Genomic DNA, 18,776 nt, shown 5'->3' with positions numbered 1-18,776 from the left:
TCTTGGTATCACTTGACCGCCATTACAGTGAGCTAAGAAACTAAAAAGTAAAGCTGAAAAATCTGCTAATTTACTTAATTAACTCTGCAGTGTTAACACAAATGAAGAAGGTTAGTGATTGTAGAGACGTGCAGTCATTATTAAAAATAAATAAGACTTATTTAAAAACTAAGTGCGTCACCCATGACCAAAGATGCGTCACGTAAGGTGTCATGAACTGTGCAGACTCTGATTAAACTAGAAATAAAGTAGCGATGAAAATACAAAGTTTATCAATTTAAAATAGTAGGAATTAACTAGTTATTAACATGGAGAGCAAGTTAATTTTGTAATTCCATGACCATAAACGATGGTTTCCAGCATGTTGGCAAACGCGTTAATAACATTCGGCCGATAACAGTATTACAATAATGTGATCGCAGTACCCGGTAAAATGGCTCCATAATTATTTCGATTTTTGTCCCCGTGGAAGAAGCAGTATATATCGCGATCCAAATTCATTATCCGCGTTCCCGCGAGTCGAGGTGCCGCGAAATGAATTCCGAAAGTGGGGCGCACGCTTATTAGAAATTCCTGGATTGTTCAGCGAACGCGTGCGCCCGGTTTATTTGCTCGGCCCGAGTCGACCAGGCTGGAATTCACGGGCAACCTTTGGCCAATGGGGCCGGCAGCCGAAATACCGGAGAACCCTCCATCTAAGAACGAGATATATGGTTTTATTAAAAGCCAGCGCGCGCCGTTTCCGCGCTTTATGAGCTTCTTGGAATTTATTAGGTCACCTTCGGGCGCGGGAAAAAATGTGAAATTAGAAAAGTTGGCCCAAGAGGAAATTCTTGCGCTGGTTCTGTTGCAGCCGAGCGATGATCCGTGAACTGGGAATGTAGGAAGGGCGGATCTGCCCCTCTGCAGGAACGAAGAAAGGGCTTCCGTGTTCAAGTACTTCCACGAATATCTTCAACCTTCGAAATCGACACTGAGTAAGTATCGTGGATTGTATGTATATTTGCCGTATAGGCTTAATAGGTTTAAGGGACCAGTGTCAGATTTTTTAATTTACCGGTTAATGATTCTTTGTGCTGGACAAGGGTGAATTACTAACCTCTTGTAATATTTTGACGAGTGTGACTCGTGACGCAGACATGACGCACCAATGATGAAATCGTGACGCACTCTTGACGCACCTATGATGAATTCGTGACGCGCCCTTGACGCGCCGATGATAGATTCATGACGCACCCTTGACGCACCAACTACGAATTCGCGACGCACCCTCGACGCACCAATTACGAATTCGTGACGCACCCTTGACGCACCAATGATGGATACATGACGCACCAATTACGAATTCGTGACACACCCTTGACGCACCAATGATGGATACATGACGCACCCTTGACGCACCAATGATGGATACATGACGCACCCTTGACGCACCAATTACGAATTCGTGACACACCCTTGACGCACCAATGATGGATACATGACGCACCCTTGACGCACTAATTATGAATTCGTGACGCACCCTCGCCGCACCAATGATTAATTTATGACGCACCGACGATTAATTCATGACGCACCCGTGACGCACTCATGACGCACTCGTGACGCACCCTTGACGCACTTATGACACAACCTTGGTGCATCTTTGACGCAGTCATGACGCAACCTTGATGCATCTTTGACGCAATCATGACGCAACCTTGATGCATCTTTGACGCACCCTTGACGCACTTATGACAGAACCTTGACGCGCTTATGACACAACCTTGACGCACTCATGACACAACCTTAATGCACCTTTGACGCACCCTTGACGCACTGGTGGATCGTGACGCACACGTGACACACTTGATATACCAGTGACGCACACGTAGTGTACCAGTGAAGGACCCTTGACGCACCGATGACGCACTCATGACATAAACGTAATATATCAGTAATGCACTCATGACGCACCATCGACGCACCTTGACGCACACGCAATGCACCAGTGATGCACTCATGACGCACCCTCGACGCACTCGCGACGCACACGTGACACACTCGTGACGCACTTCGTCTGTGATCAATTTTCCTCGAATTTTTCATTAGCGTCAATTTGGAGTTCAATTACAATTTGCACAGTCAACGCACAATACCAAATTGGCATAACATTTCAACTTCCCCCGTCTGTTTTAATATTACTGCCGCGATTAGTTAGTTCGGCGCACCTGACAAATCATAGCGCAAGGGGTTAACCGGAGCACCTGCTACAATTTCTACGATTTTGCTGGGCAATATTTTATATATCAGGAACGTTGACGATTAAGATGTCGAGAAACGATGAGTGGTTTCTCGAAGTGTGAACAATTTTTTGGGAGGACAATTTGAAGAGACGGGGAATGTGTAGCTGGCTGTGGTACTTTGAATAAAGCATTTTAGACCGAATTTAAATTTTGGTGGGAAGAAATTAAGAATACTGCTGGTGTTAGTCTAGATGCACATTTCTCTTTCTTGAACTGGGGTGTCAGGCTCAGCGTCCTACGCTCCAGGTTCAGAGTTGTACGTATGAGTCTAGTGTAGCCTAGGTGTAGCCTAGTTATAGTCTCATAACCCAGAAGGTCTTTAACCCTTTCACAGTTTGATCAGACCCTGCGTCTCCTGTTGTAAACCTTCCACTGTCCCCTGTTGTAACTCCTCCACCGTCTCCCTGGTCTACATATCAAAACTACAATACGTTTCTTTCTCAACACCCTCTACGTTCCAACACCGAGTTATCGAAACCCAATCATATTCCCACCGCCGTTTCCGTGCCGATTAGCCCTCCACACCCGCGCGAGAACGGCATCGCGTTCGCGTTTATTCCGAAATTAACATAAACGCGAAGAGGGAAAGAGAGGCACCGAGTTCCAACGGCACGCGCGTAATTAATTATCGAACGATCCGCTTTGTGGAAGGCGAGGGTGCGCGCCCCATGATTTATTCACGCGACCGTCAACGTTTCCTGATCGTCGCATTAATTCGAATAATCGCCACGCAAACGCGTCGTTCCTCTCTTTCTCTCCGTTCACCCTGTCCTCCTCGTTTTACTCGTGCACCGCTAAACGCGTTAATAAAACTCCACCCGTCGATGGTATTTACCTGCTCTTTGCCATCGAGACGTATCAACGTCCGATGTCGATAATACTCGATACCGCGTCAAACTTTTTAAGTACACTCCTCTGGAAACTTTCCGACATTTTGTTTTTACTTTCCGACATCTTGTTTTTACGACGTATTACTTATAATTCATTTATTTACGGAGGTGGCTCTTTAATTCATTTATTTATGGGGGTAGATAGACTGTAATTTGTTCATGGATAGGTTTCTTTTGCATCTAGTCAATGTTAGGTTTGGTTACGTTAGGTTATGTTCACATAGAAGGTGTTTCTTTTATATCTAATCAAACGATGTGAGGTTTAGTTAAGTTATGTTAGGTTAGGTTTACGTATAAGGTGTTTCTTCTATATCTAGTCAAGCAGTGCTAAGTTATGTTCAATTAGGTTATGTTTAAGCTATGTTAGGCTAGGTAAAAGATAGGTTAGGTTCGTTGACAACGAAATACAACAGCAACAGTGTATCATTTCATATATATAAACGTATGTAACATATCTAAAACAGTGTTACGTTAGGTTAGGTTATGTTTAAGCCACATTATGTTAGGTAAAAGTTAGGTTAGGTTCGTTGAAAACGAAATACAACAGCAACAGTGTATCATTTCATAGATATAAACGTATGTAACATATTTGAAACAGTGTTACGTTATGTTAGGTTATGTTTAAGCCACATTATGTTGGGTGAAAGTTAGGTTAGGTTCCTTGATAACAAAATACAACAGCAACAGTGTATCATTTCATAGATATAAACGTATGTAACATATCTAAAACCGTGTTACGTTAGGTTAGGTTATGTTTAAGCCACATTATGTTAGGTAAAAGTGAGGTTAGGTTCCTTGACAACAAAATACAACAGCAACAGTGTATCATTTCATAGATATAAACGTATGTAACATATCTAAGACAGTGTTACGTTAGGTTAGGTTATGTTTAAGCCACATTATGTTAGGTAAAAGTGAGGTTAGGTTCCTTGATAACAAAATACAACAGCAACAGTGTATCATTTCATAGATATAAACGTATGTAACATATCTAAAACAGTGTTACGTTAGGTTAGGTTATGTTTAAGCCACATTATGTTAGGTAAAAGTGAGGTTAGGTTCCTTGACAACAAAATACAACAGCAACAGTGTATCATTTCATAGATATAAACGTATGTAACATATCTAAGACAGTGTTACGTTAGGTTAGGTTATGTTTAAGCCACATTATGTTAGGTAAAAGTGAGGTTAGGTTCCTTGATAACAAAATACAACAGCAACAGTGTATCATTTCATAGATATAAACGTATGTAACATATCTAAAACAGTGTTACGTTAGGTTAGGTTATGTTTAAGCCACATTATGTTAGGTAAAAGTTAGGTTAGGTTCGTTGACAACAAAATACAGAAGCGACAATGTATTATTTGTATCTAAAAATAAAGTTTGAACAGTTCTGGCACAATTCCGAAATAAACTTAGCAGAATTTGAAAAGTCCGTATCGTAGCTTGCCCTAATTCGCGCCATAGTAAATTAAAACGCGAAAAGGCTGACGCTGTACTCTTTTTTCTCCGTTAATCTGCCAGCAACGCGAAACGATGGCGAATAATTTGGGCGAATAATCCGGGCATAAGCGGATAAGCCAAGCAGCTGTGGCCGTGCGATAAAGCGGAACGAAATCTCGCATTCGGCGAATTCCATCGGGACGAGCCGATATATTTTGCCGGTTTAATCGAGCGAATCGATTGCACGCGGCCCGACAAATTTCAGGGGTTAGATTTTCCGGGAGACCCGTGGGAATTGCTCGTTATTCGAACGCATAGGTAATACGAAAGCGTTTATTACTCCGATACAGAGTCGCGCTATTGTCGTTTCGCGGTTTTGCTGGTTTCTCCGAGCTGCTCGATTTCGCCTCGAAATATCGCCCGAGTACGGACTCGTTAAGGCCGTACAGTCAACTGCAAATTTACTGCGAATTTCAGACGAAGAAAAGGGAGTTGAAGAAAAATAATTCTGCTCGTTTTTATAAATGGAGTTTGAAGCTAATAACAATTTAGAAGTTATCGAACTTCAGCTACAAATTTGAGAATCTATAGAACATAGAATATAGGGGTAGTTCAGAAATTTGGGGATGTAGAATTTTAGAGACACTTGAAACCCCAGAAATCTTGAAAGAACTCTATAAGAATATTTGGAGTATTTTCAAACTCGAAGAGTTCGTTATTTGTAAACCTAAACTAGATTGGATTTTTATTACATCTGAGTACCCTCGCAGAAGTATAGTGGCAAGTTGGAAAGCCATTCTCTGTGTCGTTCGATTGGAGTCGAGAGAATCGAATTACCGCTATCCACGAAGTGGAGGGTACTTGGCGAACTTTCGACGAGTGTATCGCGAAGCCGAAGACGAGTAGTTCGGAAGCTCGAGAGAGAATCGGTAAAAGAGTGGACGGCCTAAAGGGCGTTGTAAACAGAGGTACATCGATCGACTTGCGTTTTCCATGAATATGGTGCTTCGTGTATTTACTGATGTCATGTATTTAGTCGCATCAAGTATTTATTGGTGTCATGTATTTACTGATGTCATGAATTTATTCATGCAAATGTCGTGATACTGTGATTATTTGAGGAGTGTACCCTTCCATACGATGGGAAGAGGTTGTTAAGGGTGGAGACTCGTTCTGGACTCGTTTGGAGTAGTTTGGACAAGTTTAGACTCATTTTGGACTCGTTTGGAGTGGTTTGGACAAGTTTAGACTCGTTTTGGACTCGTTTGGAGTGGTTTGGAATAATTTGGACAAGTTTAGACTCATTTTGGACTTATTTGGAGTGATTTGGACAAGTTTAGACTCATTTTGGACTCGTTTGGACTAGTTTGGAATAATTTGGACAAGTTTAGACTCATTTTGGACTCGTTTGGAATGGTTTGGACAAGTTTAGACTTATTTTGGACTCGTTTGGAGTGGTTTGGAATAATTTGGACAAGTTTAGACTCATTTTGGACTCGTTTGGAGTGGTTTGGACAAGTTTAGACTCATTTTGGACTCGCTTGGAGTGGTTTGGACAAGTTTAGACTTATTTTGGACTCGTTTGGAGTGGTTTGAAATAATTTGGACAAGTTTAGACTCATTTTGGACTCGTTTGGAGTGGTTTGGACAAGTTTAGACTCATTTTGGACTCGTTTGGAGTAGTTTGGACAAGTTTAGACTCATTTTGGACTCGTTTGGACTAGTTTGGAATAATTTGGACAAGTTTAGACTCATTTTGGATTCCTTTGAAGTAGTTTGGACAAGTTTAGACTCATTTTGGACTCATTTGAACTAGTTTGGAATAATTTGGGCAAGTTTAGACTCATTTTGGACTCCTTTGGAGTGGTTTGGACAAGTTTAGACTCATTTTGAACTCGTTTGAACTTGTTTGGACTCATTTGGTCTCATTAAGACTCGTTTGGATCAATTTAAACACATTTGTGTAGGAAGACTCGCTGAGTACTAGCGAGAAAGCCTTCGTCTCCTGCGCCGCCTAGCGGCGAAAACTAGAAGCCTACCGCCACCATTCCTTTTCGCTAAATATTAATTTCTAAGTGAAAACTAGATACTCTAAGCAAAAACTAGACGATGTAGTTTCTCGAAAAAGATACGAGTAATTATCTGAAAAAAAATTATTGAGATTATTTGAGAGTAAAATGTAAAGAGAGATGGAATTAATTCGAGAGTAGAATGTAAAGAGAGATGGAATTAATTTGAGACGTGAATGTAAAGAGAAGTGGAATTAATTTGAGACGTGAATGTAAAGAGAAGTGGAATTGAGAGGCGAATGTAAAGAGAGGTTAGAACGTAAAAAGAGAATTCGAGGGTAGAAGATGATAGCTAATCCGAGTGATCTAAACGCGTTGCACGATGCTGCCATCGCGTCGAGTGGGACAACTATCGACAACAGCTCCATTCGCAGCGTCCGTTCGTGCGTGTCTCTCGACAGAAAGAGTTCTCTCGTTCCTGTCCTCCGGAGATGCGGTGATCGCTCGTATCGAAAGGCAACAGGTTTCGCTCGGAAATCGGTGAGTAAACCGGAAGATCTAAATTAATCGAAACATAGGAAACTCGGAAAGAGACGGTCGACTCGGGGGACGGCTATAAATTGTCGTCAGCTAATGCGCTATTTTCTCTCACGAACGCTTCCGCGTGTAACACCTCCGCGCGTGATCACACGTAGAAGGAAATGACCAATCAACGCAGACCTTCGGTACATTTCCTGGAGGTAATTTCTTTCGAATTTCTTTACGTACGCTTTTAGACGGGAATTTAGAGATTTTTCAAAGTTCGACATCGATTCGAAAGGTACACTTAATTATCGAGTAAACGGTGCAGACGGGTGAAAGCGATAGGGAAACGCGCCATTGGAGGGTACGTCGTTCGAACAAAGACCAACACCGTTTCCAATTAGTCCACGGGAATCGATCGACGCCGAATCGCTCGGACTCGGCAACGATCGCTTCCGCTCGATCCGGAAGGGCCTGACTTTCGGATGGACCCTCTGTTATTAACACCATTCATTCACACATGACTGACTGTTTCAAATCATGTTATTATTTTATACGTCTACTTAACAAGTACATATTGTACTTAAGAGATGTTTTTTTAACTGACGTACGCTTTAAAACTGTAGATTTAATAGGTAAACTGTGTGTGGAGCTTTGATATGTCTTCACATTGTGTATTTTTATTTAAATAGTCTGTCTTAAAAACTTCATGAAAGTCTGTCTTAAAATTGTCTTGATACTAGTCTCAAACATCTAAAACATATTTAAAATTGAATGAATACATTGTACAAACAAAATTTGGCAACATAAAATGAAATAGACAAAGATTTGTTAAGATGTCTTATGAGTACACTTAACAAAATACATCTTATTAAAAGAAAAAAGCACAGGAATATAAATTTAGTGACACAAACTGAAATGAAAAAGAAAATTGAACTAATAATGTACATAAATAACAATTATACAAAAGTGTCAACTTCATAAATACACTTCTTTAAAAGTTACGTACAGGTAGGACGCCATTTTGAGTAGTTCTCGCCGCCATTTTGCGTGGTACTGCCGCCATCTTGTTTTACATCTGACGGTCCAAGCGTACGATCTTATTAACTCGCTTGGATAATAAAGAAAATAGTGTAACTTTGTTTGACAACAAAATGAAATAGACAAAGATTTGTTAAGATCTTATGAGTTCACTTAACGAATTACATCTTATTAAAAGAAGAAAGCACAGGAATATAAATTTAGTAACACAGAATGAAGTAAAAAAGAAAACTAAATTAGTAATGTACAGATAACAATTATATAAAGGTTTGAACTTTATAAATACACTCGTTTCAAAGTTACGTACATGTAGGACACCATTTTGAGTAGCGCTTGTCGCCATTTTGTGTAGTACCGCCGCCATCTTGTTTTACATTTGACAGTCCAAGCGTACGCGTCTAAATTAACTCTCGCTTGGATAATAAACTAAATAATGTAACTTTATTGAAGTAAATTTGATATGGTCGTAAATCTGACTGTAAAGTGACTAATCAGTTATTAGATCAATATGTTCACCAAGTAATTTGAGGTAACGCTACACATGTGACGTCATCGACACATTCGGCGTTACACACCAGAGTGAATTCCCTATTAAAAACCTCAAAAAAGAAGGTAGAAATGAAGTCAATCTAAAAACAATCATAAAAGTAAGAAAACAGGTGGAACTGAATAATAAAAATTTCCCTAATAATGTAACTAAAATTGAAAATAGAAATTCTGTAAAAAAACTAAAATTGAATATCTCAAGCTGATAATGGAATGAGTCTAAAACAGTAAGATGAGGTGTCGATCGTATATGTTTCCAGGAAAAGATGTTCAGGCCAAGAAACCGAAGTTCCTTGACGAAGCTGGAGGCGCTGTTGGTGCTAAGTTTGGTGCTGATGTTGGACTCGTGCTGTTGTTCCCTGAGCCACAGGAGCAGACACCACGCGGACGCGTCGCGCGAGGACGCGAAGAGCTTCAGATCGAGCGAGGAGTTGCCGAGAGCAGCGGCCCTGGCATCGAGCGACGATCCGCTGATAGTTGAGACGAGAAAGGGCAAGGTCAAGGGTATGACCATGACTGCCACCACGGGAAAGGAGGTCGACGCCTGGCTCGGTATCCCTTACGCGCAGAAACCTCTCGGTAGGTACACGGTCTATCGGCGATTAACCTTTCTATTTTTTTCTCCCTTCGAAAAAGCGTATTCCGTTGCAGGACCCCTGAGGTTCCGGCATCCGAGGCCGGCGGAACGCTGGTCGGGGATTCTGAACGCCACCGCGCTGCCGAATAGTTGCGTGCAGATTCTGGACACCGTGTTCGGCGACTTTCCAGGCGCGACCATGTGGAATCCGAACACGCCGCTCAGCGAGGATTGCCTTTACGTGAACGTGGTCGCGCCACGACCCAGGCCTACCAATGCCGCTGTTATGGTATGGATATTCGGTGGTGAGTTCCAGCTGACACCTGTTCCTCGGCGAAAGAGAGAGACGCTCGCGGCACGAATTAGAGCGCGACGTCGTCTGGATCGACGCGACGCCGACGTTCTTTTACAGGTGGTCGTTTCTTCCCGGGAAACGATTATTTTTGGCCCGCGGCCTTATTTTAAGACGGCTCCCTTTTCGAACCAAAGTCTACGACATCGGAGAGAACGTTATCGCCTCAAGGGCTGCCTTTCTTCCGGGCTCTCGCTAATTATTCTCGCGATTCGTTTTCGTCGCTTCGAATTATCCTTGCAGAATATACCCTTTTAATATAACCTTTCTGCGGTATTTCAAAACCGTGGATGTATTTTTGTCTGACGCAGAAAACGTGGTTTAACGTAGCAACTGTATGCATGCACGTGTAGGGAAATCTGGTGATCTAGGAATTTGAGGGGGTAACTTTACGAATTTCACGTTTAGTAACTTAGAGTCTTTGACTCGAAGATTAGAAGCTTGCAAAGGACTTGTAAATTTAACCCCATATTCTCCAATTTTTTAAACTGTTATAAACATCTAACTAATTATTGCTAAAGACGTTAGATGCACTTTACATTCCACTTACAATTTGATGAAGGTACGTGTCTGATTCACATTCAAACTGTAGCATCAGGCGTGTGTCACGAGTGCGTCACGAGTCACTGGTGTGTCAAGAATGCGTCACTGGTGTGTCATGAATGCGTCATTGCTGCGTTACTGGTATGTCATAGGTGCGTCATGGGTGCGTCAATAGTACTTCATGAGTGCGTCACGAGTGCGTCACGAGTGCGTCACTGGTGCATCACTGGTTTGTCACGAGTGTGTCACGTGAGTGTCACTGGTTATTTTTCACGAGTGCGTCACTAGCGTCATGAATGCGTCATGGGTGCGTCACTATAATTGCTAGTGCGTCACTAATATCATGGGTGCGTCGTGGATGCGTCACTAATATCATGGGTGCGTCATGGATGCGTCACTAGCGTCATGAGTGCGTCGCTATAGTTATGGGTGCGTCAGTATAGTCACGAGTGCGTCATGGGAGCGTCACTATAGTCACGAGTGCGTCATGGGTGCGTCACTAGTATCACGAATGCGTCATGGGTGCGCCACTATAATCATGAGTGCGTCATGGGTGCGTCACTATAGTCACGAGTGCGTCATGGGTGCGTCACTAATATCATGAGTGCGTCACTAGTATCACGAATGCGTCATGGCTGCGCCACTATAGTCATGAGTGCGTCATGGGTGCGTCACTATAGTCATGAGTGCGTCATGGTTGCGTCACTATAGTCATGAGTGCGTCGTGGGTGCGTCACTATAGCCATGAGTGTGTCATGAGAGCGTCACTAGCCCCATGAGTGCGTCATTAATGTCATGAGTGCGTCGTGGGTGCGTCATGAGTGTGTCATGAGTGCGTCACTAGCGTCATGAGTGCGTCGCAAGTGCGTCATAGGTACACCACGAGTGCGTCACAGTCCCTCACAAGTGCGTCACGCCATGAAGAACTTGAAAAACCTTGAAAAGTTCAAAGAAACTCAAAAAATTTGTAAATGCAAAAGTACATAAATATAAAGGTCACCAGATTTCCTCACAGTAAAACAGCAACACTACAACAAGCATCGCCACAACTCTCAAAAGACCAAATTACCAAAAGTCTCATAAAATCGTCATCGAAAACGTTGCGTCCACACGCAGAGAAATTCGGAGACCCGGATCGTAATTGCAGGTGGTTTCTACTCCGGCTCGGCGACCCTGGACGTCTACGACCACAAAACCCTGGTGTCCGAGGAGAAGGTGATCCTAGTGTCCATGCAGTACCGAGTAGCCAGCCTGGGCTTCCTGTACTTCGGTACGTCGGACGTTCCCGGTAACGCGGGTCTGTTCGATCAGATGATGGCCCTGCAGTGGGTGCGCGACAATATCGGTGCCTTCGGCGGAAACCCCGACAACGTGACCCTGTTCGGAGAGAGCGCTGGCGCCGTTTCCGTTTCCATGCACCTACTCTCGCCTCTGTCAAGGTGTATACCATTTTCCCCGCGTTTCTGCGCGACCTAACAAATTACCCGGCCTCTGTTTCCCTTTCAGGCACCTGTTCAGCCAAGCGATCATGCAGTCCGGCTCCCCGACGGCGCCCTGGGCGATCATCTCGCGCGAGGAGTCCATCGTCCGCGGGATCCGCCTGGCGGAAGCGGTCGGTTGTCCACACGACCGGGATAATTTGCAAGAAGTAATCGACTGTCTGCTGGTGAAGGACCCAGTGGAGCTGGTGAAGAACGAGTGGGGCACTCTCGGCATCTGCGAGTTCCCCTTCGTGCCCGTCATCGACGGCGCCTTCCTCGACGAGACGCCACAGCGATCTTTGGCCACCTCCTCCTTCAAGAAGGCCAACATCATGATGGGCTCCAACACCGAGGAGGGCTTCTACTTCATCATCTACTATCTGACCGAGCTGTTCCGCATCGATGGCACCGAGGACGTGAAGGTCAGCAGGGAACAGTTCGTCAGCGCCGTGTCTGAACTGAATCCCTATGTGAACCAGATCGGGAGGCACGCTATTATTTATGAGTACACCGACTGGCTGCGTCCCGATGATCCACATGTGAATCGAGACGCGCTTGATAAGATTGTCGGCGATTACCAGTTCACTTGCAACGTGAACGAGTTCGCGGGGCGGTACGCCGATACTGGGAACACTGTCTACATGTACTACTACAAGCACAGGTACGGTCGTGGGAACTGATGGGATGATGGAGTTTAGAGAGACGTAGGATGGATATACATGTGGATGGAGTTTGTTCATGTGATGGTTAGGTTAAATATGAACTGAATACGGAAGGTCGATAGTATGGTAGTCTGGTCTGGGACTGGGAGTCTGACTCTTTTTTAGAGACACTACTAAGAGACATTAGAGACTTATGACGTTAGAGACAGTGTAATACTAGACACTGTGATACTGGAGACATTGTGACATTAGAGACGGTATGACACTAGAGACACTGTGATACTGGAAACACTGTGACATAAGAGACAGTATGACACTAGAGACACTGTGATATTGGAGACACTGTGACATAAGAGACAGTATGACACTGGAGACATTGTGACACTAGTGACACTGTGACAGTAGAGACACTGTGATATTGGAGACACTGTGACATTAGAGACAGTATGACACTAGAAACACTGTGATATTGGAGACACTGTGACATCAGAGACAGTATGACATTAGAGACACTGTGACATTAGAGACAGTATGACACTAGAGACACTATGATACTAGAGACACTGTGACATTACAGACACTGTGACAGTATAGACACTGTGACATTAGAGATATTGTGATACTAGAAACATTGTGACACTAGAGACATAGTGACACTGTGACAGTAGAGACACTGTGACACAAGAGACACTATGACATTACAGACTTGTCACATTACAGACTTGTCACATTGCAGACTTATGACATTACAGACTTGTGACATTAAACACTTATGATATTAGACACTTGTTACATTAGAGACTTGTGACATTAGAAACTTCTGACATTACAGACTTGTGACATTAATAATGAAACAGTGCAGTACTAAACCTCTCCCTAAACCCTGTAACCCATGTTTCCCATGAAACAAAGACAATTTTTAGACAAAGTATAGAACTTATTCAAAATTTCTTTTTCTAAGACATGCTTTTTTCTGGTGCAGATCGGCGAACAATCCCTGGCCGAGGTGGACCGGAGTGATGCATGCGGACGAGATCAGCTACATCTTCGGGGAGCCGTTGGATCCGTCGAAGGGCTACACGCAGGAGGAGGCGAACCTGTCGAGGAGGATGATGAGATACTGGGCAAACTTTGCGAAGACGGGGTAAGTTAATTTAATTTACTCACATGTCCTTCCAAGTTGCAATCCCACAAAAAGAATTGACCCATGATGGTCTTTGCTCTTGCTCACCTAATTTTACCACTAAAAAAGAGTAGATTAACATAGAAATTATTATACATTTAATCGAGTTTAATATCGAAGGTACCATAGCAAAAGACCAAGGAACTTGTCCATTTTACCCGGGCGGTTTGCGCATTGAGCCCGAGGTTGTAGCCATATTTTTTCGGTTCCACGTAGTTTGAAAAGTCGAGGCGATCTTGGGTTTATTACTGTGAGGGTAATTTGTAGGAGGTCGAGTGCCGGATGGGTGGCCGTGCAACGGTTTGGGCCGGTGCACCACTGCCAGGGGAAACTGGGAACTCCCAATTTGGGGAAAGTCAGCCCTTTCCCACTCCTCGTTTTTCCCGCCCCAGTGTATCGGGAAGATGTACATATTTGTACGCGAGTCAACGCGCTTGGTCTTGCTATACTCGGAAGAAATAAAGTCACTCTAGTTATTTGTTAATTCGTTAAAATCGTTGTCCGGCCTTAATTTTGTCTCGCTCCGTTCCGATCCAAATTTAGTCTACGAAAGTGAAATTTTACGTAGTCGATGGCCTGCGGATACAGGAGTCCATCGAATACTTGATCGGTGGTTATACCATTTCGACGGAGTTAGATCCTTATGTACTTACATTAAATTTTGCTTCAATATTTTCAAACCTTGTACCTATCTCCTTCAAAACTTGCCCCGCCTTAAGCTTCTCGCAACTCGTACTTACCTCGTTTAAAAATCTAAAATTTTGTCTCACTACCCTTCATCCAAATTTATTCTACGCGTTTGACTTTGTTAGGGACCCGAACATCGGCGACGTGGAGTCATGGACACAACCTTACTGGCCACCGCACACTGCCGCGACCAAGGAGTACCTCACGCTGGACACGAACAGCTCCGAAATCGGCAACGGGCCTAGGGTGAAACAGTGCACCTTCTGGAAGAAGTACCTTCCCCAACTGCTAGCCGCCACGTGTGAGTAACGCTTTTTTCGCATTTAGCAGCGTTTTATCCGACGAGACATACTCTCTTCTATGACACCTGTTGAGTAGAAAATGCGTTTCGTTAACGAGCTTTCGAGACCGAATCGATCCTCGCGATTACTTTTCGAGCGATTTTCTGCTCGGTTAAACGGTCTTCTATGGAGATTCATTGTATGGAGTTAACGATTACTTATCTCGATGATTTTCGACGGTGAATGCTGCTGCAAAGGAGTCTTTACACCTGACATTTGATAGGAGCTCTTGACGTTATTAATAACTTTTGAGATTATTAATAACTTGAAATGGATATTTTTACTTATTTGCGTGGGTAGAAGTTCTATACGTGAGAAATTATTGAAGCAACAACGGAGATTTTTACCAATTTTCTATTAAATAATTAATAAGAGAGCTCCAGATCTGAAGCTATTGAAAAGTTCCTAAATTCCTATAAAATACCTTCAAAATTTACAAAAGGAAATTCGACTCATTCAGTAAATCTCACCGCCGAGACAGAAGAGCTTCAAAACCCTAAGAAGCCTTCCTTTTAACGTAATCGCCTTTTGAAGGAATCGGGAAAATGGAAACGTATCGCGATTACGCGAACTTAGGTAAATGGGTCTTAAGAAAAAAAAAACTAAAGGTTCTGAAACTCCTGAGACGACCCAGTGATTTAACGAGCCAGCAGTTTAGAAATACGTCGAGGGAGATGGAAGAAGCCGGACTAGTTCTGTTTCCTTCGGAAAGCAATTTCGCGTCCCATTGACTCCGAGCCGAGCTATTAATCGAGGCTGCTTACCCCGCTCCTTACAGAAAGCCGGATCCGAGGGAAGAAATGGCCGCGTGCCAATCAACGATTCTTATTCGGAGCATAATACGCGTCTGTTTCGTCTTTGATCCAGCGGCGAATAAAAATCGCGAGAGCTCAGCGACGAGCCAATTTTTATTGGCACCGACGTCGAACCGCTCTCGAAAGCTTTTCTGAAATTACGGAATCGTTGGCACGGAACGGGATAACCCGTGGGCGACTTAAAGAGATTTCCTCTTTCCGGCTCACGAAGACGGAAAATAAAGTTCCGGAGAGAACTCGGGGATACGCAGCTATCTTCGCTGAGTGATACGTTAGATCTAATCTAACCAAATACATAACCTTGCACAAGTGTACATAAGTGTCACATCATACTTAGGTTTATTATTAACACGTTGCCTGCTGCAACAAATCTTACCAAAAATATCTACACAATATTTACTATGTGTAGTCACGTACACTTAGGTTCACACTACCTCACTGAAACAGTAGGAAATTTTAACTAAGTACGCAATATTTACTATCAATTCCCTCATCAAAACAATTCCCAAAACTTCTCCCTCGTCACAAAAATACAGCCAGCAAAACGTGAAACGACCCTCGTACAGTCGTTCATAGGAAAACTAGTTTGCAGTGAAATTTCTAGGATACAGTTGGGAATCCTCGCGTCTAATCGTCACCGTGACAAAGATATTTGAAATTGTATTAAATGAAATCGCCTTTCGAGTGCGGAGGGTCAAGTATCCAGGGCTCCACGGCGAACAGTATGTTTGCGTATCGACGCCGTTTCGTATCAATGGATCCTTATACCGTAATGCTCCAGGTTCGAGCAGTACGATAATTTTCACCCCTTGCATTTTCACGAGCCTGACACCTCGCGCACTCGCGCTTCGACTGTCTTCCTCGAATTAATGTGCTACAACTTAGAGTTCGATTACGATTTGCATAGTTAGCTGAATAAAAAATTCACGTGACTTTCTTTCTCTTTCGACCCTCTCGAAGGGTCACCGTCGTATTTAATACAATTTGAATAGGTATTTTCCTAAAATTAAATCTGTAGCGTTACACGACGTAAACGCGATGCCGATAGTAACAGTTAACGGTGGAAAGATAATTTCTGAAAAAATTGTCAAACGTTTCGACTAAGTTTGCCGACTGCAAAAATACTTTCGACTGCAAAGAATTTTATGGAGCCATATTTTGATGAGCCACGCTTCGACTGTGACGAATCTACTGAGTTCCTACAAGTACAATGTTCATATTTATCTTATTACATTACATATATTTATCTTATTATATCTTGAGAACCAGAGTTGTGTAATAAACTATTTAAAGTTAAACTTTGACAAATTCTCAAATTCTCTAGAGCTTGAATTTGCAAAGTGCTGGACTTTTAAATGTCCAAATAAATGCTCAGAGAGTTTACAAGAATATACAGAGAGTATACAGAGAACATATTCAAATACAATTGACAATAAATGAAAAATATCAAAAGTGACAATAAGCGTAGTGGAGTTTGATCGCCGAAAGGCAGGCATCGACGTGGAAGAACCAGAAAGGAATAGAGAACGCGTCGTTTAATTCCGAAGCGTTTGTTCGTTAAGAATCGAACGGAGATCAAACGACTTCCGGTTCAAAAGGAATTCACCGACGATCGCGAGTCAAAGACCCGTTCGAGAGACGAGTGAAAGAAGACCGTCAGATCCGACAGTGAAAACGGATGGGCCAGAAAAGGACTGTACGATGCTGGAATAAAAACGACGATGCTGCGGAAAATTGCTACCGTTCTTCCAACATGCTTCCCTTTTACTTTTTCTTTCGAATATCCATCGTAGCCCGCAGCTAGCGTCTCGATCTCCTTTCACGAACTCCCGCAAACGGGATAAAACGAACGAATGCGAGAAACTCAAGAATATTTTCCAACTTTTTACCCTTTTTAGAACCCTTGATAAACTTGACGTTAAGTGATTAATTTGTAGACTTTTTTTATTATTTAAAAATTTGTTAACTTCGCTTGTTTATCGGTTTACGTAAAAAACAGTAATGCGCGTGGTTTATTCCATTCCCTCTTTATCTGGAGCAAAGTCGATTTATTTCGACTGAAATTTTTACGCGCATTCTATTCCTGCGACCGACAATCGTTAATTATAAATGCACGCCATTATCGATGGTAACGACAACAGACGTATCATCTTCCTAAATATTTCAACTCTTTGGGTGTTACTGCCCCATTTTTTCCTCTTTGCTGCGATATATTGGAGTTTCTAGCTGTTTGATAAAACTAGCTTAGCTTATTTGCGGTTCGATTCTGCGACTCGAGTTTTTGTTTGAAAACGTAATGATGGATTCTTGACGCACCAATGATTCATGACGCATCCTTGAAGCACCAATAATGGATTGTATGATAAGATATTGACATAGAATTACAAATTTTTTTGTCTGTATTAATATTGTAGCTGTAATTAGTTCTGACTAACGCACTTGACAAATAAGCCATAGTGCAAGGGGTTAACAACTAGTCAGGCAAATAGCTTGCGTTATAATTCTATTTATTTGCAAGGGAAGAAAAAATGGTCATATTGTAGTCTTATTGGGAGTCCGTAAATTGAGGTGAAAGAAATGGAGAAGGGTTAAGTGGCGCGTTCGATCGAGATTCGATCGGGCGGGAGATCGATATCGCAGGGTGGCTTCCTGGTCCGGGAGAAATCGTGGATTGAAGCGTCTACGCATCTCGTGAGGGGTGCACGTGTAGACAGGTGCACGCACACGCGCGCAGGTTTGCGCGCACGGACGTACCGCGGCGGCATCGATCCACCCTGAGCGGCCAGTTTCCACCCCCTCACCCTCGGTCTGCCCTGCTCGTCCCTGCTCGTCCGTTTCGTTCCTGGGTGCCGCGATCAAAACCCCTACTCCATGCTCCGAGCCACCCCTTCCGTCCCCGCTGGTTTCTTTACCGGCCTTTGAGTCCCCGAAATAATGAGGGAATCGTTTCCGAATTTTTTTCGGACGCAGGGTTGCGTGAAATCGAATCGCGTTCCGGTCGAAGCGACGGTAGGATACAGAGACAGAATCTTGGACGGAAGTCAAAACGTTGCGGCATAAGCATAAATAGGGTTTAACGAGGGATCGTTAGGGGGAGATAACGGGTCAGTATCGCGAATTTGATCGCGGCCCGTTTCCAGAGGATTTCGCATTGGCGCGGTGTCAACGGCAGTTCTCTGCCGCATAGTAGATTACGCGAAACGGCAAACACGTCGGACGCAAGGGTGCGTTTAACTCGGCTGACGTCACGCGGCTGCTGCGGACACCGCACGATCGCCCCGATGCCTAAATTCCCGATAACGATCGTCGAAACCGCGTCTTTTTAACCGAGTAACTTTACGAGACCTCGGTTGCCGCTTCGCGTTGCCATAAAACGCGCGGTTTACTAAATATTCACC

At 43.4% G+C, this 18,776-nt stretch overlaps 1 protein-coding gene and 1 long non-coding RNA gene across 4 annotated transcripts in view; one reads left to right on the top strand and one right to left on the bottom strand.

Moving 5' to 3' along the window:
• Positions 1-18,776, top strand: part of LOC100883869 (acetylcholinesterase) — a 62,034-nt gene that overhangs the window by 35,057 nt on the left and 8,201 nt on the right. Inside the window, exons 4-10 of one of the 3 annotated variants that reach the window (XM_076536871.1) lie at positions 854-977; positions 8,998-9,316; positions 9,389-9,619; positions 11,357-11,648; positions 11,716-12,351; positions 13,335-13,496; positions 14,348-14,523. In XM_076536871.1, the coding sequence (XP_076392986.1) occupies positions 9,004-9,316; positions 9,389-9,619; positions 11,357-11,648; positions 11,716-12,351; positions 13,335-13,496; positions 14,348-14,523 (1,810 nt within the window). In that variant the 5' untranslated portion in view covers positions 854-977; positions 8,998-9,003. Of the gene's footprint in view, positions 1-853; positions 978-6,958; positions 7,169-8,997; positions 9,317-9,388; positions 9,620-11,356; positions 11,649-11,715; positions 12,352-13,334; positions 13,497-14,347; positions 14,524-18,776 lie in introns of those variants that run through there. The other 2 variants (XM_076536870.1, XM_076536872.1) reach the window with 2 other exon arrangements.
• LOC143265346 (uncharacterized) lies at positions 13,345-14,353 on the bottom strand. Its single transcript, XR_013039787.1, has 2 exons — positions 13,694-14,353; positions 13,345-13,595 (listed from the first exon to the last, which is right to left on the bottom strand). It is a non-coding gene; the product is annotated as an uncharacterized LOC143265346 (long non-coding RNA).

Source organism: Megachile rotundata, chromosome 11, assembly GCF_050947335.1.
Source record: "Megachile rotundata isolate GNS110a chromosome 11, iyMegRotu1, whole genome shotgun sequence".
Taxonomy (NCBI): Eukaryota; Metazoa; Arthropoda; class Insecta; order Hymenoptera; family Megachilidae; genus Megachile; species Megachile rotundata.
This window is presented reverse-complemented; position numbering and strand designations above follow the sequence as displayed.